Genomic DNA, 23,282 nt, shown 5'->3' with positions numbered 1-23,282 from the left:
AGGAAGAGGAACAGGCGCCCTCCATTGAAGCATACGACGCTCTCTATTTTTGAAGTTCAGCAGCCTCCTTCCATCGACGAAAATCGCGGCATTTTCGAACAGCATCAACATGAGTCAAGCAACACTAGTTTTGATATAATTTTCATTCATTTTTTTTCTTCTCTTTTAATTTACAATCGAAAGCTATACCATGAAATAAGTCATTTGCCATAAGCTTTTACATCTGCACATTTCCTTTATTTTTGGATGATTGATATCAATATTTCGAATACATATTTTGAGTTACATGTTAATCCCATGTGAAAGCAACATGTTCTACAATGGCCAAAAAAATATTTTAATGTCAAATAAGTGTGTTCTTCGAGCCGCTGAATATGTTCGATTTCAGTCGCTGTGTTTGGAACCCTAATATATCATTGTTTTAAATTATTTCGATGGCTTCTCGGATTACAGAGTTTCCGTTACTGATTGATCTTCTATTACAGCCGTTTAAAAAATTATTTGTTGCTCATAGTTTGTCATGAATCAAATAGAATAATGTGTGCGTGCTTTGTGGTTTAGGTAGCACTGGAACTGCACGATCGGGCCGACTAAACAAGTCAGACCAAAAGCGCCGTACGTGGTCCAATCATGAAGAGGATGTTCTAATAGCTTCAATGAAAGAGCTTGTTGCACAAGGCTGGAAATCCGACAACGGATTTCGGGGCGGCTATTTGAGCAAGTTGGAAGAGAGCATGAGGAAAGAATTCCCGTCTATCGACTTAAAAGGAATGCCTCACATCAACTCCAAGGTTACAACGTGGAAGAAAACGTACAATTCACTATGGAACATCGTCAAAGTCAGTGGAGTTGGCTTCAATGTCAATGGGAAGCATATGATCGATTGTGACGACGAACAGTGGCAGCACTTTGTGGCGGTAAGGCCGTTTATTCGTAGTTATAGTCACGGGTTTTTTTGTAATGCAGGCTGATCCGAAGGTATTCAACTTCCGTTTTAAAAGCTGGCCCTACCTCGAGGATTGGAAGATTATCTTTGGGAAAGATAGAGCTACGGGTGATGAGGCAGAAGATCTTATGGAGGCGGCTCACGATTTGTATCGGAAGATAGACCTTGACCAAGTGAATGATGATGGTGAATACCATGTCTCACTTGAGGACATATTAGAGACTGGTGAAATTGGAGACAATGTAAGCCAAACACAACAACGGGAGGAGAGCGTGGCGTCTGAAAAGGCAGCTCCAACATCAAACAGGAAACATCGTCGCGATGCTCAATTCGATGATAGGTTCTTTGCGGCGCTAACTGATATTAGCTGGGGAACGGAAAAAATACTTGATGCCATCTCAAGTAGGATGGGTTACGATTTTGACATTTCGAAGGCAAGGAAAGAGGTTCCCGCTCAGTTGAGTTCTATCACTGGGTTGTCAATGACCCAGAAGTTCAAGATATGCTATATGCTAGCTAAGGAGACGAAGCTTCTTGACATATTTTCATGCCTCCCAGCAGATGAGAAGGAAAATTACGTGTATTACTTGCTTGCTTTGAAGCACAAGTAAATAATCACGTTGATTCATGGTAAGCAACTTCCGTTTTTTGTGCATGGAATTCGCATATTTCTTTTCCCTATTGGTTGCAAGAATTTAGCGGAACTTCGATTCAATGTTGGACTTGTTTCTCTTGTTTCTTTTGAATTTTACTTATCATGGATTTTCGTAATGTTGACATTTGTTTTTATGAAAATTTGGCTTATGTTTTTTATTACTATATTGTTTGGTTTTAGTGAAGGTGCTTACAACAATATGTTTCTTCTTTGTAAACTATATTAGCGTGTGCTCATGATTTCGTGATTCTTGCAATAGGTTTAACCCTTGGTTTAGCTTAAATTTCATTAAACACAAAGATCCATCATGCCCTATAGTTTGTGCAGATTTTTTTTGGTGAAATATAATTCTTTTTGGCCTTCATAAATCTATACATATGACATCTATATCCAAGCACAAATGTGAAGCGTATGGTAAGTCATGGGAAGTAAATAGCATCTCATTAAAAAAAAATTCGAATAACAACAAGCAAATGATTCGAAATAAGTCATGGCAATAAAATAACAAGATAGGTGATGGTAAAATAACAAGTACCAGGAAATGCTAAATAATTCGAAATAGTGCAGATCAAACATGAAAATTCAAAAGCGAAGCAACAACTCTATTTGAATGGCAAGGATGAGGCGCATGAACTTTCGCCGTATCCCGTGGATGGATCTCGATCATCTTTGATCCTCACACGAGGAGGACTTGGCCTATGAAATTTATTTTTAATTGATTTCCAAGGGTTAGCCTTCGAGCCCTTGAACGGGTTTGGTCCGGACGGCGCAACACTTGAACATGCATCGTCTACAGAAAGCTTCTTAGCCGCAACGGGCTTCGGTATAGGCGATGTTACCTCGTCGTCACTCGAGTCGGGTTGTTTCTTAACGGTTGTTGAATCTTCGATTAGGATAATGGTATGGGAAAGCTCTGTCTTCACATCATGAATGCCAAACAAGTTGCACATTTGCATGAACGCCGGCTCGCCCTCATGATAGTATGCGCGAAAGAATGCATTCTCCTATGAACATGATAGAATATCACAAACCAATGAAACCATAAACAAAAAAATTTAACTTAAGGAATGTATAAATTCTAAACCTTAAATAGTCGTTCCCAAACTTCGTCAACGGCGTGAACCACATTGATTCGTTGATCGTATTGTGTCTCTTTAAGTGAAACATCCGCTCGGAGTTGGGAATTTAGCGTTAACATCGCGTGGATTAGAGCATTTGGTGATAAATGTGGCGGGGAGGGCTTTCATTCTTCGATTTTATCTACGAGACATTGAAGTAGCAATTCACCTTTGCTCGCGTCCCATCCGCACGGATATAGGTACCACGATTGGGAGCCCACGGGGGGAAACGACATGTTGTAGCTTAGGGGGTGAAAATAGTTGTTGAATTGAGAGAGAGAGAGAGAAAGAGATAGCAATATGCGAGAGTGTAGGGAATATGAAGTTGGTTGAATGCATTTTATAGATAGAGTTTGAGGTTATTATGCATGTGAAATAAAGACGAGTTGTTGGGGGTTAATGGGTATGTGTCATCTCCCCATAAAAAAAGTGGTGCATGATTTGAAGAACCAATACAAATAAAGTTTGACTAGGGCCATGCAATAATACCATTGAATTACTACATAAACAAGTGAATGATTCTTGAAAATGTAAAATATATATATATGTCGCCTATTACCAATTGAATTCCATTGGTTTTATTTGTCGCCTATTACCAATAATAGATGGATCACCTTTCCAATTTCCATCTTTCCAATATTAATGTCGCCTATTACCAATTGAATAACATATTTCCATCTTTCCAAGATGCTGACTTCCGTTTTCAATAAATCTTCTTTATAATACCATTAAGCCTTAACTTACACGGCATGCTTAGAATTGCTCCATTTCAAAACCTTACCATATATATTCTTTATCATTTATTAATTAATTAACTATTATATTCCATATAAAGATTCATTAATCTTAATAAATATAATTAATTGTAGATGTGTGTATATATATATATATATATATATATATTATATAATATTAACATTACATATACTCTAAATTAATAAATTTATTATTTATTTTATCTCGATAAAAATTAGATTTACACGTCTGACAAGAAAAAAAAATATAATTTATATACGATAAATGATTTTAATTAAATGTTAGTAATTAGATGTATATTTTGCAATATATTATACTATATGAATTAATTAATTAATTATATTTATATATATATATATATAATATTTATCTTCTTAATTTTCAATAAAATAAAATTTAAATTGAGTTTGAATTGAGACATGCACGTGTATTTAAATTATAAACGAGTTCGATCATTGATTTACATGTTTGCATTATTATTAAAATAGATTTTATAGAAAGAAAAAAGGAAAAAAACCTAAACCCCTGAGAGCACAGAGAGCAAACTAAGCGCTGAGCCTCATTAAAACCCCTTTAAAGAAAACCCAGTGGGAAAAACCTTCAAGGGGAAAAAGAGTACTCATCTAAGAACAGACCTCCACAACAAAGGAAACCGTAAAAAGTAAAGAAGCCAGGAAGGAGGGAGAGTATTCAGGAGCTCCGGCCTAACCATCGCCCCTAAGAAACCCCGGTCTCCAATCCTGACCAAGAACCAAGCCGAAAAACCCAAAATAACTAAAAAACCGAAAATCAGCAAAACCAGAAAGAAACAAAGGGAACAACAGATAACTTGCTTCAGAGGTAAAAACCAGCAAGAGAGCACATCAACGACCAAAGCTGCTCCCTGCAGAAGCAAATTCGGCCGACCATCAAATCTGGTAGCGAGAACCAGAATCGACGTGGCGCCACCAAACGAGATCCGACCTCCCCGACCCCAGCCGCTAGCGCACCAGTCGACTGATAAAAGGCCGTGGAGACATCCCCACACAATCCTCCACCCGCAAAACTCCCAACTGCCGAACCACCAACAGCGTCAAACCCTCGCAACCTGAAGCAGCGACACAAGCAGACCCACAAAACTAGCGAGCAATTCTAACATGACTATGAGAAGACATATCACGTGTAACCGCAAGCTTGATCTCATCAATGGAAAACGGCCACCATCCCTCCTGCCTATTGCCATTTGCCATAATATCCGCAGGTTGATTACCCTCCCTGTAAATATGAGTAACCATCAGACGAAAATCATTCAAGATTTTCAGAACATTTTTCCAAGAAGCTATAAAACGCCAGGGAACATCCGTGGACCGCGACTCCAGAAGGTGGACCACATACATCGAATCCGCTTCAACCCACAAGTAATGCCAACCACGATCATGAGCAATGTTGATTGCGGTTATGACAGCCAGGAGCTCCGCTTCAAAAGCATAGCCAGTCCCTCCCTTGATATGAAAACAGCCTCGAACACTAGCCCAATTGTCTCGAAAAACCCCACCCGCTGCAATATTACCTGGCGCCCCATCTGCCGAGCCATCCGTATTCACTTTAACCCAATGATCAACATGAGGCCACCAATGAACCTCAATCATACGAGGAGGGGGTGCAACTCGACCTCTTACCCCAAGCTCTCTAGTGATTAAGTAATCACTCCAAGTATTATCCATCGTACCAATCTTCTGGAAATTGACATCTAATTCTTTCAAGAAGGCTTTAACAAAAGCAAGAATAGGTTGGCTACTAAACTGGAGGTCCTCAAAAATCACAGCATTTCTAGAATCCCAAATCTTCCACATGAGAGTGAGAATGCCAGCTTTCCAGATCGTAAGTACCTGTGTACTAAAGTGAGTATTCCAAGCAATCACCAAACACGAATGAATATCCAACGAATTCAGAAAATCCTCTTTGCCGAACCAAGAGAGCAAAGCTATCCACAAAGGCCTAATTTTGGAGCAACTCCACATGATATGCGAAATGGACTCCGCCTCCAAGAAGTAAATAGGACATCCATTAGGAGCCGTCAAACCTTGCCGAATAAGAATGACCAGAGTAGGAAGACGCTCATGAAGAACACGCCAGCATAAAATAGAACGTCGGACCGGAATGTAATTCTCCCAAATCCACTTTCCCCATTTCACTTTGGGAAAACGGTGGCACTTGCTAGAAAAAGCAAGAGCCGCCGAGACCTCCCCCTTAATCGAGTGTTTCCAGAACGTGGTGTCTTGTTCCTCTCCCATAGGAACAAGCAAGATGTCCGCCACAATATCAGGGAAATTGTTGACAAAAGAAGCAGAAAAGTGCCAGAGACCGTCATAGTAGTAATCCTGCACCGAAAACTGGAGATAATTATGCATAAAGTGAGGAATAGAGAGCTTGTCCACAAGCTTGTAACCGAGCCAGTCATCCCGCCAAAAATACGTGCTATCTCCACGATTAACACAAATATAAGAGTCCTCCACTAAATTGTTTACCTCATGCTTGACGCCAATCCAAATCGAGGAATTAGCAATTCTTTCCTTGGCATATCCGAACGGAGTAAGATAACGAGACCTCATGATCTTGTGAGCCCAATCAACACCTTTAATCATCTTCCAAGCCAGCTTCATCAAAAAGGATTGATTCATTAAGGTAAACGATTTAATTCCAAGCCCTCCCTCCTCCTTAGGCGCACACACACGCCCCCAACTGACCGAGCATTTAGGTCGCTCATCAATGTTTCCGGTCCAAACGAAATTCCTGCACTTCTTATCCAAGGAATGCAGCAAAGATTTAGGCCATCGATACACCATCATCGAATGCACAATCGAACTCTGGATCACCGAGCGAACAAGACAAAGACGATGTTTGCATAATAAGCACAAATTCTATAAAATGAGTACTTTAAAATAAAATCTTATTTTACGTCTATCAAAATAATTAAAATTTTCTTTTTAATTCTTTACAAAATATATCCATACATTTTATCTGTATCGTGAAGAAAAATATATTTTTCATATCTAAAAACTTTTTTTTTGCATAATAATAATAATAATAATAATAATAATAATAATAATAATAATAATAATAATAATAATAATAATAATAATAATAATAATAATAATAATAATAATAATAAAATTATGAAATTAGTAATGCATAAATGAAGAATTTAGATAAAGTACAATAAATGATATGATGTTAAAATATAGTATTTGAAATCTTTAATCCTCTATTAAATTTATAATAATCTCAATCGGGTGAAGAATTCATATAAATCACCTCATTTCACATTGTTTTTTTCTTAATAAGATTTCACCAAAATAAAACTTATACACGAAGAAGCTCTTGCTCTCCAAATAAAATTTTCATTTAATTGGCGGTATGATTGAGAATAATAGAATTCGAATTTCTTTGTCAATTCAATTTGACCAAATTTATTTAATTAAATGCATAATTTAATTAATTTAATTTTAAAAAATAAATTGGAGTGATTAAATAAATCATTTATTCAATTTCATTTAGTCATAAAATATTATATTTGTATATATTTTTAAAAATAAAATTTGGATACACATTGATTTTTATGAATGAGAGTAAATATTAGAGATGGGTTCAAGTGATTTAATGATGGGAGTAACATCAAAAAGACAAATGATGATAGGTTCATACCACACAATATATATCCTTGTAAAAATATTCAGCCAAAAATTCCATGCCAATACAGATGTGAATTCGATGCCATTACTAATCTGTAACAAATTGAGAAATTTCCAAAGCTTAGAATGTAGTTGTATTCGATGTACCAACAACCAAAAACTAACAACATTAGTTCCATCACATTACTTTACCGAGAACAATACCGACAATGAGTACAAGTACTGTGTGTTGGATTTGTATACTGAAAGCAAGAACGTTTTATGCTTGTATACAATGTTTCCTAAGTTCATTATCTAATCTCCTATCTGATTGTGTTCATGATTGCATATGTATGTTCTTTATCTCTATATAAGTAGATTATATGGTGTGTTGTAGATCACAGAAGACCATATAATTGGAATAACCTTAAGAGATATAATATGATCACAGCCGAAATAACTCTAGGACAAGTTATTGGTTTAGGCTGCAGTATAGATGGAAGTAGTTTGTCTTGGCTACTTGTCTATACTGGTACGTCATTACGTATTGATAGGACCACAGTTTGAGATGTATTCTTCTATCTGACTTAAGTGAAGAATCAAGATCTCGGTGACTTATAAATCTTAATACTAATAAGTATTCAGATATATATATTAATTCGTATATCACTTTGACTTACTATGGGTGAAAGTTATATACTAACTCGAGTACTCTGTATCTTGGGTGATAGCGGTTAATATATGATATTTGATTATCTATATTAGTACCCGTATCCGGTATAGGATAATGACATCCCCTTAAGGAGCTCAATAAGGTTTATTACGCTAAACCCTGCAGGTTGATTAAGTTCAGGCGTAATAATAAAGTTTGAGTGGTACTGCTTAAGGAATTATTAAGAGATTAATTAATTTAAGCTGTCAGAGCTCTAATTAATTAATGGATGTCGGATATTTTAAATACGGAGAATTAATAAGTCTAAATACAAGCCCCGACTCATCACCGGCAATAAAGGGGTAAGTCAGTATCGGTTCTCTAGTGGAATGAACTGATATTTATAAATTAATTATGGTCTGGGCTGACCATAGATAAATTAATTTATTTGAGGCCCATCTTTATTCCTTGTATCTGGTCCCTGGGCTGGCCCAATGTCTCCTAGCCCAAGTAGGGCAGATTTTCGGCCCTCACTAGAAACTGGCGCCCCCTCCTCCTTTTCTGTATTATTAAATACAGCTGTCAGCTCTCAGGAAAAGACACTGATAAAAATTAGGGTTTTTGAGAGCAGAGAGAGGCGCAGGAAAACGTGAGGTGATTTCTGTCTTGGGAGTTTCCATAGCTCGTTGTCCATCCAACGTTGGGAATTGAGCGGGATACAGTCGAGAAGATCAGAGCTGGAGTCAGATTTTCGCAGGAAACCAAGTTCTGGCAGTCTCCGTAAAACGGCCATAACTTCCTCCACAGAACTCCGATTCAGATGAATCAGGCGGCCACGGAAAGCTCTCTCGAAGACGAAGAAGTCGTATTTCTGGGCGAAATACGATTTGAGGACGTTTGAGGCTTCAAACGAAGTCTTGAAGCTGACTGACCTGTTCAGCGACAGATTGACGAATTCTTGGGAATTCTTCAGGTATTTTCTAACTCCAACGTGCAGTTGTTAAATTCATAGGAGCATGTTAGGATTAATCGTTGTATGATAAATTAATAATAATCCAAGAAACGATCATCGGGCAAACGGAGCATTAATTCAGTTTAATATTCCTTCAATTGGTATCAGAGCCCAGGATTAATTTCTTGGCTCTATTATTAATTTATGTACGATTAATAATGTGCGTTGTTTTTACTGCTGTTGTTCTTCGTGGTCTGTTGATTCGTGGGATACGTCGTTTTGACGTTGTAATCGTTTTTCACCACGAGAAAATCCGTGGTTAGATTAGGATTTCAATTTGTTTTTGTTTTTCCTTTGTAATCTGTAAAATTGTGGAAAACGAGACAAAGACGACGACGATCAGACCGGAATAACGAAGGACGGATTGGAGTTAAGATCCACGGAGGTAAGTTTGCGCCGGGAGGCGGCGTGCGCCGCAGGCGCGCCGGGCGGCGCTGTCGCGCGTGCCCGTGCGCTGCTGCGCGCGCGCCTACGGCTGCTGAGACTTACCAGATGCCGTGTGAGAGGTGAGACAGACCAGGGCGAGGTGGGGGCTGTGCACGCTGAGGGTCGCGCGCGCGCGCTGTGCGCTGCGCACCCGGTCGGGCGATGCTTGGCCGCCGCTGCTGTGGCCTCTGTTGTGCGCCGTGTGCTGCCGAGGCTGGTCGAGCAAGGTTGGGCGAGGGAGGACTGGCGGCGAGCAGGGGCTGTGCGCGCCGAGGGCTGCGAGTGCGCGCTCTGCGCGCTGCGTACCTAGCAGGCGTCGCGCGGCCGCTGCTGCCGAGGCTACTGTCTTCACGCCGGTTCTGCCGAGGCTGCACGAGCTGCTGCGCTGCTGCTGCTGGACGTGCGCTGCTGTTGCTGGAGGCGCCGAAGGCTGCTACTACTGGAGGAGCCGAGCGCTGCCGACTGCCGCTGCTGCTCGCCGAGGAGGCTGCTGCCAGCGCCGGGCTGCCTTGAGCGCCGGGGCGCTGCTGCAGCGCCGGGTGGCTGCTGCGCGGTGGAGGGGCGGCTGCCAAGGGAGGCGGCGGCGCCTAGGGTTTCCAAACCCTAGGTGGCCGAGTTTTCCAAACCCTAGGGGGCCCAAACCCTAGTTTCAAAGACGGGCCTGTTTGAAGCTTTTCGGGCCGAGTTTACGTTTTTGAGTTTTATTTTTATTTCTTTTCTGTTCTTTGTAATAGATTAGAAATATGGGGTTCCACGAATGGGTCACGAAGAACTTTATTGTTTTAATTCTGTTCTTTGCATGTCGTGGTGTTAATCCTTTATGCTCGTTGCATGCTGTTTTTGTCTTTGCTTGTTAATATGTGTTTATTAACTGCGCTTAGACAAGCATGCTAGGTTTATCGTTTTCTTAAGCATGTTTTAGAATTCTGCGAGCATGTTTTACATGTTGCATTCTAGATGAGCATGTTTAGGATTATGTGTTGAGCATGATCAAACCTTTTGAAAGAAAAAAGACTAAGCTGTATTAATAATTTTATAGATGATTAAAAATTGTTTAGATTGCCACAAGCGGCCTCTAGATAAAGTGATTGACAATGTGAGTAAACGTCCACACAGCGTGGCTTACTTCATGTTTGTTCTTTCATAAGTTTGTCAGATGAGGTTTCTATAAAAATATTTAAATCCATTAAAGTAGTGGGAGTTATGCAGTAAACGTCCACACAATGTGGCTTACTCGTATAATTTTTCACGAGTACTTTAGAGGATGGAATTAAATAAGATAACTAAGAAATTAAATTGAATGCGACATGGTCCGAGTGAGTATGTCAATTTCGAGAATTTAATTTCAAAGTTAAATTGTGGTTATTTCTTATTAATTTTTATTCTTAAAATTATGTAGATCTCCACATGCGGTCTCTAGACAAAGTGATTAGCAATGTGAGTAAACGTCCACCCAACGTGGCTTACTTCATATTTGTTTCTCATAAGTTTGTCAGAAGAGGTTTCTATAAAAATATTTAATCCATTGAAGTAGTGGGAGTTATGCAGTAAACGTCCACCCAACGTGGCTTACTTGTGTAATTTTCACGAGTACTTTGGAGAATGGAATTAAATAAGATAACCAAGAAAGTTAAATTGAAAGCGGCATGGTCCGAGTGAGTATGTCAATTTCGAGAATTTAATTTTCAAGGTTAAAATGTGGTCATTGCTTAGATATCATATCAAGTACAATGTACAACTCCCAAAGGAGTCCCTTCTTGATGATGATATGGTCTAGTTAAGGTGCCAACTATTAATTTCTTTTGTCAAAAGGTTAAGTTGACATGGAAATTAAATGGCTAGGTGAATAGTCTGGTTGAGGAGTTCGTGTGTAAACGTCCACCCAACGTGGCTTGCACATGGGATTCTTTGAGCCGTTGGAGGTTTCATTAATATTGTTTTATCAAAAGGTTACAATATTATTGTTACGAACTATGTGCTTTATGTTTGTTTACTTTCAGATATGTCTATGTCTCCTGTTTCTTTTTTCTTGCACAAAGTCTTTTAACCGGTCCACTTATATAAAATGGAAAAGCAGTTTTGGATTTTTATCTTTATCACAAACTAAACACATATTTTGTGTTGCTTACTACTCGACGTTCTATTTGTTCGAACAATGAGACAACTGATGGGAAAAAGGAACTGCATAAAAGGTGGCATGTGACGAATAATGTGGCTATATGCTTTATTATGAGTATAATGTCACAAACCTTGTAGCTCCAACATCAGGGCATGGACGATGCTATTAGCATCATGCTGAATCTCAGGAAAGTGTTCGGAGAGTCGGACTGAGTTGCTCATTTAAATTTGATGAGAGTAATCTTGTTATTTTTATGAGTGAGCACAGCTCAGTGCATGAGCATGTCATGCAATTCTTGACGGACTTGACTTGCTCAGTGGGAGTATCGACGGTGAGGCAAAAGTCGATATTATCCTGAACTCTCTTCCCAAGTCTTTTAATTAAGAACTTCCGCCTCAACGCTGTTATGAGCAAGAGAGATAATACTCCTTTTGAGTTGTTGAATGCTCTAGTTACGGCTAAGGAAGTTGTAGGAAAGAGATGTGCAAGCACTTGTTATTGCCAAAGGAGAGCCATCTTCTTCGTCGAATGACGGGAAGAAGAAGGGTCCAAGGGGCAAGAAAGACAAGGGAAATAGTGGGAGTAGTGGTGTGATAAGATTGAGTATTGAAGATTTTTTCATTCAATACGTAAGGCAAAGGGTTAAGGTACTTCACTTGCTATAGTAACTGAGACATATCAGCTCATTTTCTACTCAGTTGTGAGTAGTGGATAACGAGAGAAACTGATAATGATTGTTACACCTTGCATGGCCTTTTAAGCTGACAAGGAAGCTGAGAAGTGATGAGATGATTGTCTTCATAGGCAACGTGACTAGAGTCGCAGTTGTTGCAATTGAAGCATTATCTTTAAGTTCTAAAGACATAGTTTAGTTTTTGAGAGTTCCTTATCATGTTCCAAAATTTTGAATAGATGGATCTTATGTCATTTTTGATAGTGGTGTTTCTATCATAAGAAATGACAAAGTTGTCTATTCTGGTATTTTGAACATCTCTCTTCATACTATAACTTGTCTACAAAATACCTTTATATTGCATTTACATCATCGAACAAAAGAAAGAGAAAAGTTAAGGCTAATCTCTCATGAGGATCTTACACATATATTGATACCCTAGAAATAGGTCACATCTATCTTAACAGGATCCAAAGGCTCGTGTCTAAATAAGTACATTGGATTCAATCCAGGTTGTACTATTTCGAACCTGCGAATCCTGTATAGAGGAAAAGATGGAGACCATGTCATTCATGGCAAAGGGGATAAAGGGCCAATAATGTGTTAGAAATGATCTTTTCTGATTCATTGTCAGTGTTTGGGATTCCAACCCAGTTTACTACACCGTGTAATCCCTACATAAAATGGTGTGGTGGAGAGAAGAAATAGGTCACTCTTGGAAAAATATGTTCGATCATGAGTTATGTATCTTTGCAATTAGTCCTAAAGAATCAGAAGGTGGTTATTAGCAATGACATACGATTCTTAGAAGTGGACTATGGGAGTAATCACTAATCCAAGTCAGATAGTGTACTTCAAGAAATTGAAGACATTAGACAGGCGATTCCATCACCCAAGCCAAGTATGCAAGAGTTTTGTACCACAAGACACTGCACGCACTGTTGACACACATGTGCCACCACAGATCCATTGTAGTGGGAGGGTTGTGGGACAACCCGATCGATTTATGTTCTTGGGAGAATCTTTGGATTCAGTCCCTGGTAGTGAATATAAGAGAATCGACCCAGATATCTACTTGGAATTAGTGGAAGACGAGAATGTAGATTTCTGGCACGCCTCAATGGAGCAATCCATTAAGAATATGGTTGTATACTAAGAAAATCTTGCTACCAGAAAGCCGTAAAGCCATAGGTTGCAAGTGAGTATACAAGAGAATGATAAGTCCGAATGAGCAAGGTCGTAGCTTTTAAAGCTAGACTGGTGGCGAAAGGTTATGCCCAGTGTGAAGGTATAGGTTATGATGATATTTTCGCCAGTGCCATGCTCAGAACATTCGGATCATTTTACCCATAGCAGCTCACTTAAACCATCGAGGTTACGTGAGGGAGGGAGAGAAACATCTCGTGTCAATCGCTCTCGTGTCATCGGTGATGTGGTTTATCTTGCATTTTATGTAGATAATATCCTCCTAATTGGCGACAATATGGAGCTATTGTCAAGACATAAAGTAATGGTTATCCGAACAATCTCAGATGAAAGACTAAGGAGGTACAGTATACGTCTCTGTGATCAAGGTTATAAGGGATCACTAGAAAATGATGTTGGGCTTATCTCGAGTGTCTTACATTGATACTGTGAATGCTCGTTTTAGTATGAATACCGCCAAGAAAGGATTGCTACCTTTTAGATATGGCGTTCCTTTATCTAAAGACTATGTCTTAAGATGCCTGTTGAGGTTGAGGAAATGAAGACAGTATTCTACGTTTCCGCAGTAGATAGCTTCATGTATGGATTACTATGTACGAGATCTTATATTTGCTATGCAATTAGCATGGTTGTAAGATATCAGTATAGTCCTAGTTAAGACACTGAACTGTGGTAAATTATATTCTCAAGTCCATGACTAGAGAATAAGGATAGTTTACCAGTTAGACAGTTTAGTTCCCTTTTTGGATTATACGATTTCGGATTTCCAGGCTGACCGGAACAAAGAATAATTACCTCGAGCTATGTGTTTTTTCTTGGGAGGTAAAACCTTTTGGTTTGACCACTACCTCCAGGATCTAAGGGTAATTCCTAGTTTGCGTGGGAGCATCACCTTCGTGATACCTCAAGTGCAGTTGCGAACTCTAAGGAATCCAAGAACCACAAGGGGTTAAACACATGGAGAGTAAGTACCAAGTTATACGATTATTCGTAAATCGAGGTTTTTGTGCTCAAAGAATAAATTCTCACATATTGGAGAAACCTACTGATCTTTCACAAAAGGCTTATCGCAAATGGTCATTGAAAGATGGGAATGCGATTGATGCCAGATTGATGCCACCCACTTAGGAAACTTTAAGTATAAGTGGGAGAAGTGTTAGGTGATTGGTAAATAGACGCATTGTATACTAAAAGTTTGCTTTAGTATAAGTGGGAGATTGTTGGATTTGTATACTGAAAGCAAGAACGTTTTATGCTTGTATACAATGTTTCCTAAGTTCACTATCTAATCTCCTATCTGATTGTGTTCATGATTGCATATGTATGTTCTTTATCTCTATATAAGTAGATTATATGGTGTGTTGTAGATCACAGAAGACCATATAATTGGAATAACCTTAAGAGATATAATATGATCACAGCCGAAATAACTCTAGGACAAGTTATTGGTTTAGGCTGCAGTATAGATGTAAGTAGTTTGTCTTGGCTACTTGTCTATACTGGTACGTCATTACGTATTGATAGGACCACAGTTTGAGATGTATTCTTCTATCTGACTTAAGTGAAGAATCAAGATCTCGGTGACTTATAAATCTTAATACTAATAAGTATTCAGATATATATATTAATTCGTATATCACTTTGACTTACTATGGGTGAAAGTTATATACTAACTCGAGTACTCTGTATCTTGGGTGATAGCGGTTAATATATGATATTTGATTATCTGTATTAGTACCCGTATCCGGTATAGGATAATGACATCCCCTTAAGGAGCTCAATAAGGTTTATTACGCTAAACCCTGCAGGTTGATTAAGTTCAGGCGTAATAATAAAGTTTGAGTGGTATTGCTTAAGGAATTATTAAGAGATTAATTAATTTAAGATGTCAGAGCTCTAATTAATTAATGGATGTCGGATATTTTAAATACGGAGATTTAATAAGTCTAAATACAAGCCCCGACTCATCACCGGCAATAAAGGGGTAAGTCAGTATCGGTTCTCTAGTGGAATGAACTGATATTTATAAATTAATTATGGTCTGGGCTGACCATAGATAAATTAATTTATTTGAGGCCCATCTTTATTCCTTGTATCTGGTCCCTGGGCTGGCCCAATGTCTCCTAGCCCAAGTAGGGCAGATTTTCGGCCCTCACTAGAAACTGGCGCCCCCTCCTCCTTTTCTGTATTATTAAATACAGTTGTCAGCTCTTAGGAAAAGACACTGATAAAAATTAGAGTTTTTGAGAGCAGAGAGAGGCGCAGGAAAACGTGAGGTGATTTCTGTCTTGGGAGTTTCCATAGCTCGTTGTCCATCCAACGTTGGGAATTGAGCGGGATACAGTCGAGAAGATCAGAGCTGGAGTCAGATTTTCGCAGGAAACCAAGTTCTGGCAGTCTCCGTAAAACGGCCATAACTTCCTCCACAGAACTCCGATTCAGATGAATCAGGCGGCCACAGAAAGCTCTCTCGAAGACGAAGAAGTCGTATTTCTGGGCGAAATACGATTTGAGGACGTTTGAGGCTTCAAACGAAGGCTTGAAGCTGACTGACCTGTTCAGCGACAGATTGACGAATTCTTGGGAATTCTTCAGGTATTTTCTAACTCCAACGTGCAGTTGTTAAATTCATAGGAGCATGTTAGGATTAATCGTTGTATGATAAATTAATAATAATCCAAGAAACGATCATCGGGCAAACGGAGCATTAATTCAGTTTAATATTCCTTCATTGTGAAACATAACGCAGCGCATAAAAACTCGAAATATCCACGGGGTGGGGTCGAAGCATTTCCCGGCAACTCAAAAAGCTAGCTGAAAGCTTGACTGCGTGAAGAGTTGGTAGCCGCCCCAACATTTCGTCTTGCAATCCCATGGTACTCGTCATACCAATGGAAGCCATCCCAATGATTCACCCCCGTTGGGCATTTGTAGTAGTAACGGCCGGGGTTACGTGACCCGTAGCCGGCGCACTTGAGCGTCATGTTTCCGTTTCCACAACAACATTTAGGAGTCGGCGTTGATACCTCGGAAGCGGCGTCCATCCTATAAACAAGAGAACGAACAAGCACAATTTAATTACTTCGAAATGGATATAACAAGACGCAAGCTAAACATAATTCGAAAGGCATTTACAAAACAAATAATAATAAATTGAATACATTATATAACTACAAACCTAATTATTATTTAAATATTGAACCCACATATATTCGGCCAAGGCATTCCTCGCCGCGTTCCATTGGGGGGAACTATCAACCACCTCTATGAATTCTTCCGGTGAACCATCTAAAGTGTCCCCGTTATCTTGAGGCATAACATCTAGGGATGGCAACGGGCCGGATCTGGACCGGGTCTGACCAATACCAGATCCAGATCCGTTTTCATATACTAGATCCAGATCCAGATCCAGATCCGTGGATCTGAAAATTTTGGATCCAGATCCAGATCCGTCAGATCCGCGGGTCCACGGGTCCAGATCCATGGATCTACTATTTTTAAATTAAATTAAAAAATTTTTACAAAATCAACAACATCTAATTTCCATCATGAAAAATATAACACAAAATATTTTTATTTAATTACTTTTAGTTTTTATTCTTTTGAATATAATTTATTTATTATTTTTAATTTAGTTAATATTATTAGTAAACTAAATATTAAATATAAAATATATATATAAAATAAAACGGATCCACGGGTCGGATCTGGGCCGGATTCGGATCTAAAATTTCAAGATCCAGATCCAGATCCGTTTTCAAAACTAAGATCCAGATCCAGATCCAGATCCGTCGGGTCCAAAAATTTGAGATCCAGATCCGTAAAACGGATCTGAATCCACGGATCTGGACCGGGTCCAAGATCCACTGCTAACATCTAGTTGTTGTTCTATAGGGTCAATCGCCATCTCCATGTGAATAAAGTTGTTGAGTAGGAAGGCCGTCATTATGAGTCTATTTTGATGTCGAATAGGGTAAAAGGACGGTGATATAAGAATACCCCACCTCATCTTCAAAATGCCAAATGCTCGCTCTATGGCGTTTCTTGCCTTACTATGTCTCAAGTTAAATAGTTCTTCTTTATTTTGTGGTCGTGCAGCATTGGGGCCCCACTCCTTCAGATGGTATCTAACACCATTGAAAGGCGTTAGAAAACCATCACTATTTGCGTAACCATTATCACACAAATAGTATTTTCCTAGCATCAAAGCAATAAAGTGAAAATATCAATTATTGTTCATGTAATAATTAAAGTATGTTGTAATAATTGAATATGGTAATTTTGAACAGATTAATAAGGTGTTATACCCTTTGGGACCTTAAGGCCGTGAGGTCTATTTATGGCATCTCGTAAGATTCGAGAATCGGCCATCGAACCTTCCCAACCGGTTAAAACATAAGTGAAATTCATGTTTCGATCACAAGCACCTAGAACATTGGTTGAAATCTGCCCTTTCCTTGTTCTATACCGAGGTTTATCCTCGTTACCAACCATCACACTCACGTACGTGCCGTCTAAGGCCCCTAGACAGCCCTATGCATAAGGCAAAAATGAAATTATAACACAAAAGAAAGCATTTTACGATAATTATCTTTAAAGTAAACTAGTCATATAGTATGTATACCTTAAACCACCGCCACCGGGGGTCCTCGCAGTCTGTGGAAACAGCCACGGGCTTCAATAGGAATACATCATATATCCGTATTATAGCGCTTAACACCACATGTACATAATGCGATATAGTTTGCCCCGATCTCCAAAAGTCGAACCTCACAACCCTATTTTTTTATGATGAGCTAAAACCGAAAGGAACATGGCTACTTGTTCCTCAACGGTAACAAACCGACCATCGACTAACCCTCCACTGTCTCGCAAAATTACGCAAAGTCTAGAAAAAGTCTTTCGGTCCATCCTAAGGTTTGAAATGCAATCAACATCACTTAAACCAACTAATCGACTCAAGTGTTTTTCTTGATCGGGTATCTGGCTTACTATTTCATATGTAAGGTCTCTTTAGGCACGACTTCTTTTCCCTAACCTATTTCTGTAGTAATATGCTAACAACATAGCAACTCAAATTACGTGATCACGTAAAACCTCTTGCAACAACACAAACCGCATGTCACGGACACGCTTATCCTCCCGACCAGACATTGAGAAAACAAGTGCAAGATCCTAATGGCAAACATAATTAGAATCAATTTTTGTGTCAATGTCATAAATCATAAAATGCAGATAAATTTTTGACCCCGTTTCATAAGTCATCACAACCTAATACGTAGAGTATATTATCAACAAGAGCAAAACAGAAAGGCATCAAATTGAAACAGAAAAGGAATTAGAATCAATTTTTGTATCAATGTCATAAATCATAAAATGCGGATAAGTTTTTGACCCCGTCTCATAAGTCATCACAACCTAATACGTAGAGTATATTATCAACAAGAGCAAAACAGAAAGATATCAAATTGAAATAGAAAAGGCATCCAGAAAAAGAAACGCTACAAGAACAAGCTCATTTGCAAATCATTATGTGGCCCCATATCATAAATCAAGCTAATTTTATTATTTTTATCCTCAATCTCACCCTTTCAATGATATACGAATCAAGCAAAATTAGCTTACATGTTAAAAAATTGAAACCAGATCAAGAAGAGATGAGACAATCTTCATGACACAATCCCTTGAAAGCAATTTAAAAAAATACAAAACTGGAAAAAATCAAGCAGTACCGCTGCTTAATTTCAAACGTATCCATCAACAGTTGGAAAATTGAAGTCAAAACTGCTTCAGCAAATATCAGGCGCACACTAATTTAGTGATGAAAACAACCACTGAAGACATCTTTCCCAACCCAAGTCCTCAGTAGAGAAGTAGATTCATTTTTATTTCAATAAATATACAGAAAGACCAAACATTTTATGCACAACTACAAAATGAACTTCACCAAAAAAAATTCTTCCATGTAAATAGCACATATGAAGACTCAATGAAAATGAAAAAAAGGGGGATATGGCCACACCTCGTTCACTCGAACAATTGTGTGATGAAATTAATTCCAGCATCAAAACTTACTAACTACAAACCACGTACAGGGTAAACTCACCTGTAAGGTAAACACTAATTTGCTGAGGTAGATTTTCCTAATTCACATCAACCAGAAATAAACAAGAGAGAATCAATCATCCGACATCACATACAAAAAACTAATTATTTGATACAGATCATGCCGATACAATTGATCAAATGTAGCAATAACATAACAATAAAAATCGAGCCAATATCCCGCAAGTCTGGAGACTAATTTACTGAGCCAAAAAAGGCATCCAGAAACAGAAACGCAACAAGAAAATGCTCATTTGCAAATAATTTTGTGGCCCCATATCATAAATCAACAAGACTAACTCTGAAATTTGAATGCAGAATCATTTAGAAAACATAAAATAAGTCATAAACCATACAATAATGTTATGAGATATGTGTGAGATATGTCACTGACCTCTAATTCACGGCTCTTACTGGTGGTCCTCGGCTGTGCCCGTTGATGGGAGTTCATGACATAATGGCATTTCAAGGAAAATGAAATGAGTAAAGAGTACAAAAAAATGAAATCTTCGAAATAGAAGAAAAAAATTACTCAACAATGTTCTAAACAACAACGAACCCAACATAGAAAATTACTCCAGATAGCATTAAAAAGGGTTCTTCATGAACAAAATGGAGTTGAAATGCATTACAAATTCAATACAGAAAAAGGGTTATTGAGGCACGAAAGCGCTACAATAGCAACAAAATCAAAAATAAAATTGACTTGGGACACCATTATATTCCCTTTAACACATCAAAATCGTAAATTAGAGATACAGAAATCAAAAAATTGTGGGTGTTTTCGTGTTTTCAGACCTTTAACCGTGAAACCCAAATTTATAGCCCTTCATTTTTCGTGGTTTAGAGAACAAAATGAAAAATAAAAAACCAGTACAGTGACTGCTTCTTACCGGAAAAATCGACGGCAATTATGCTCCTCGGTTGTGCAGACGACCATCGGGGGTGGCGCCAGAAACTTCTCCATTGTCCACGTTGTGAAGGAAATGAGAAGTGCCGCCTCTTTTTTTCTTACTAATGTATCAGATGGAAACGATGGGAGGGGTGCTAGGGCTAAATTGCTTGCATCGATTAACGCGCGAAGGGTATGAAAAAAGTTGCCCAAAATCTGGATAGATTAATTGTCGGAGGGGGGGAGGTGGGATTCATGTTGGGAACATATTGAAATAATCTAATCCTTGTTTTGATGATACCAAAATCCATAGGCCTTAATTGTAACAGACTAGAACTGTTCGAACTTAAGTGTTAGAGTTCTTTTCTAGTTTAGTTTGCTGTTCTGAAGACTGAAAACTGAAGGACGAAGGACTGAAGACTGAAGACTGAAGTTGCCAACTGAAGTATCAGTTGAAGAATCAGTCCGGAACTGATTACTTAATGCGTGCCACGTGGATTCAGCTGACTGATACTAAAGTCAAGTATCAGTTAAACATTCTTCCTCGGACTGAACCTCCAACGTTCAAAGGAAGCCACGTACTCCAAAAGTACAGCCGCATTAAATGCAGAGATCTCAGGATCATCCCTCTCTGCAGAGGTCATTCCTATTTGGTGGCTACTTTATCAGAGACGTCACATCTCCTGCTCTTCAACATAGCCGTTCTCACCAAACAAGGAACCTCGAAGATTGAAGCCTCAGCCCAAATTCGAAAAGCTCTCCAACGGAAGAAATCTTGAAGACGTTCTCCGCCAACGGATCTATTCAAGACCTCTCCTATAAATAGCGCTCGAGGATCACTTCAATCTTCACCGATTCAACGACATAAGCTGAAACTCTGCCAAAATTGTTTCTCAGGCAAAGCTTAACCTCTCCAAAGCTTGAATTGAAGAAGAGAATACCAAAGTAAAAAATCAGTCACTGCTGATTACATACATTATCTTAGACCTTAGGCAAACCTCTGTTTACCCAAAGCCTAGGTCAAAACGAACTCCAAAGAACTTGTTCTTTGAAGTTTAGTTGGCAAGATTTCAAACCTCCCTTCGAGTGATAGAATCGAGTGTTTGAGTTGAAAAGGAGATCAGGAAGGTACTCTGACTCCGTGAGATCCTAGTGCAGGTTCGTGCTAGGAGTGAGAAATCCAGCGCGAGTGAAGTGTTGGTATTGAAGATTGGATCTTCAGTTGATTCGGTTGTGTGCACCCGGCTAAGCACACGGATAAGTTTGCAGTGCACCAGTTAAGCACTTGCGGAGTAAAGTTGTTGGTCTGATCAACCGACCGTGGATGTAGGAAGTGTTTTTCCGAACCACATAAAAATCTCTGTGTTATTTACAGCTTTCAGTTTTACATTTTACTTGTGCTCTTTGCATTGATAAACTGAACACTGACTAAATGCAAAGAGAAACCTAAGACTAACAATGTGCTCAACAAAGGCTATTACGAAACAAAGTTATTTTCGCTGCGTATGTTATCAGTCTGACTGATCTATCCTCTGATAGTCAGGAAGACTTGTAACATCTCTGTTTTAGCAAACTCGACTGAAGCCTTAACGTGCATCAGTTAAGTTCCAGTGACTTAACTGATAACTCTTTACTGAAGAGTATTTCAGTATTAGTCGTCAACCCTGTTTGGTCAAAACTCCTTTTAGTTAACAGACGTCTAAGTTTGCGTGTAAAGTTTCGTTTTGATCTCTGTCTTGAGATCCCTCTGATTTTAAGAAAAATAGCCTATAGGTGTATTCCCTCCCTCCACATACACCTATTCGAGACCCTCTGGACCTAACAATTGGTATCAGAGCAGGTTGTTCGCAAGAACACGCTATTTCTGATTAGGTTCTAATTGAACTAGATCATTTTCTCAAAGGTCACGAAAAACTTTTCTCTTTCTAAAAAGTGCTTGCTATTTGCCCTATCTGTTGTTACCTGTTCTCTCTTTTTTATGGAGACTAACCACAGCAGATTATCCTCTCTACCTATGTTTAGTATTGAAAAATACAACATATGAAAGTTTCGGCTTGAAAGCTTCCTCACCGCCCAACACTGCCGAATGTGGGGAAGTCATCACCAACGGACAAATCATCGTCACCGAAACCGTCAAAAGAGTTCCCGTTGACCCAAATCGGGATACATACGATGAGGTCCAGATCAAGCAGAAGGCTGACTTCACCACAGAAGAAAGGAAGCAAGATGAGCTGGACAACCTCGCCAAAAGCATCATCTCCGGCACAGTTCCAGACAAGCATGTGTTCGCTATTTTATTAACACGCCGCAAGTGTACGGGTGCAATTGTGTACAGTAGCAAGCAAGGTCGTATTCCACAGAGACTGAATTTACCAATTCCTATCCTAAATTATTCTACTCTATCTGGACAAACGAAATTAAGAGTTTTGTTTTCAAAAATAAATAAATAAATAACAGGAAACAAAGTAAATCAAGCTGTGAAACAGAGAAACAGAAAAGAGAAGATTTCCCAAGGCAAAGGTTTCAACAGATTCTCCTAACTAACATGTTCAATTCAATTAATAAGATGATTCCTAAGGCAATCTCAAAACTAGTCTATACCCACTCCCGTGGCATACAAACCGTTGATTACATGCAAGGCTACCGTCCCTGGATCGCACTTCTAACATGCAACTCCTAAAAGCTCATAGGATTAACGCCCTCACAAATATCAATTCCCTTTAGAATTAAATATATGTGTTCTATGTTCTTAGTTCAGGTAATAATTATCATCTCCCGATCTCAAATTAAAACCTATGATTATGCTAAATTAGTGGCCAATCAATAAAGCAAACAATTGTAACAAGAACATAAAAAGGAAAAACAATCTCAATTAATTGAATCAAACAGTCAGAAATTCAAATCATGTCTACTCCCTAAACCCTAGGAAAAAGGATTCTAGCCACACATAGACATATGACTAGAAATCAAAATCTCAAAAATACAAATAATCATTCAACAATAAAACCGTAGTATAGTTGAGAATCTTCAATCTTGCTCTGCTCCGTTCTCCGTCTCCCTCAGCTCTCAGGA

At 38.8% G+C, this 23,282-nt stretch overlaps 3 protein-coding genes across 3 annotated transcripts; 1 reads left to right on the top strand and 2 right to left on the bottom strand.

The window, feature by feature from the left end:
* Positions 1–564: 564 nt before the first annotated feature.
* Positions 565–1,718, top strand: LOC131006576 (uncharacterized). Its single transcript, XM_057933721.1, has 2 exons — positions 565–917; positions 967–1,718. The coding sequence occupies exons 1-2, from the start codon at positions 657–659 to the stop codon at positions 1,555–1,557; spliced, it is 852 nt and encodes a 283-aa protein (XP_057789704.1). The 5' UTR covers positions 565–656; the 3' UTR covers positions 1,558–1,718.
* Positions 1,719–2,025: 307 nt separating this feature from the next.
* Positions 2,026–3,028, bottom strand: LOC131006575 (uncharacterized). Its single transcript, XM_057933720.1, has 2 exons — positions 2,686–3,028; positions 2,026–2,605 (listed from the first exon to the last, which is right to left on the bottom strand). Exons 1-2 carry the CDS (start codon positions 2,797–2,799, stop codon positions 2,204–2,206), a joined length of 516 nt encoding a protein of 171 aa, XP_057789703.1. The 5' UTR covers positions 2,800–3,028; the 3' UTR covers positions 2,026–2,203.
* A 13,506-nt stretch (positions 3,029–16,534) lies between these two features.
* On the bottom strand, positions 16,535–17,981 carry LOC131018827 (uncharacterized). The gene is made up of 4 exons (XM_057947548.1): positions 17,838–17,981; positions 17,521–17,746; positions 17,081–17,410; positions 16,535–16,557 (listed from the first exon to the last, which is right to left on the bottom strand). Exons 2-4 carry the CDS (start codon positions 17,705–17,707, stop codon positions 16,535–16,537), a joined length of 540 nt encoding a protein of 179 aa, XP_057803531.1. The 5' UTR covers positions 17,708–17,746; positions 17,838–17,981.
* Positions 17,982–23,282: the final 5,301 nt, after the last annotated feature.

The sequence above is a fragment of the Salvia miltiorrhiza genome, chromosome 1, assembly GCF_028751815.1.
Source record: "Salvia miltiorrhiza cultivar Shanhuang (shh) chromosome 1, IMPLAD_Smil_shh, whole genome shotgun sequence".
NCBI lineage: Eukaryota > Viridiplantae > Streptophyta > Magnoliopsida > Lamiales > Lamiaceae > Salvia > Salvia miltiorrhiza.
This window is presented reverse-complemented; position numbering and strand designations above follow the sequence as displayed.

Coding starts and splice junctions, on each gene's coding strand:
- LOC131018827 (XM_057947548.1), bottom strand. CDS start 17,707: ATGGTTGGTAACGAGGATAAACCTCGGTATAGAACAAGGAAAGGGCAG. Junction 17,411..17,520: donor CGGCCTTAAGGTCCCAAAGG/GTATAACACCTT, acceptor CTTTGATGCTAG/GAAAATACTATTTGTGTGAT. Junction 16,558..17,080: donor ACAACAACTAGATGTTAGCA/GTGGATCTTGGA, acceptor GACCCGGTCCAG/ATCCGGCCCGTTGCCATCCC.
- LOC131006575 (XM_057933720.1), bottom strand. CDS start 2,799: ATGTTAACGCTAAATTCCCAACTCCGAGCGGATGTTTCACTTAAAGAG. Junction 2,606..2,685: donor TTTGGGAACGACTATTTAAG/GTTTAGAATTTA, acceptor TCATGTTCATAG/GAGAATGCATTCTTTCGCGC.
- LOC131006576 (XM_057933721.1), top strand. CDS start 657: ATGAAAGAGCTTGTTGCACAAGGCTGGAAATCCGACAACGGATTTCGG. Junction 918..966: donor AGTGGCAGCACTTTGTGGCG/GTAAGGCCGTTT, acceptor TTTGTAATGCAG/GCTGATCCGAAGGTATTCAA.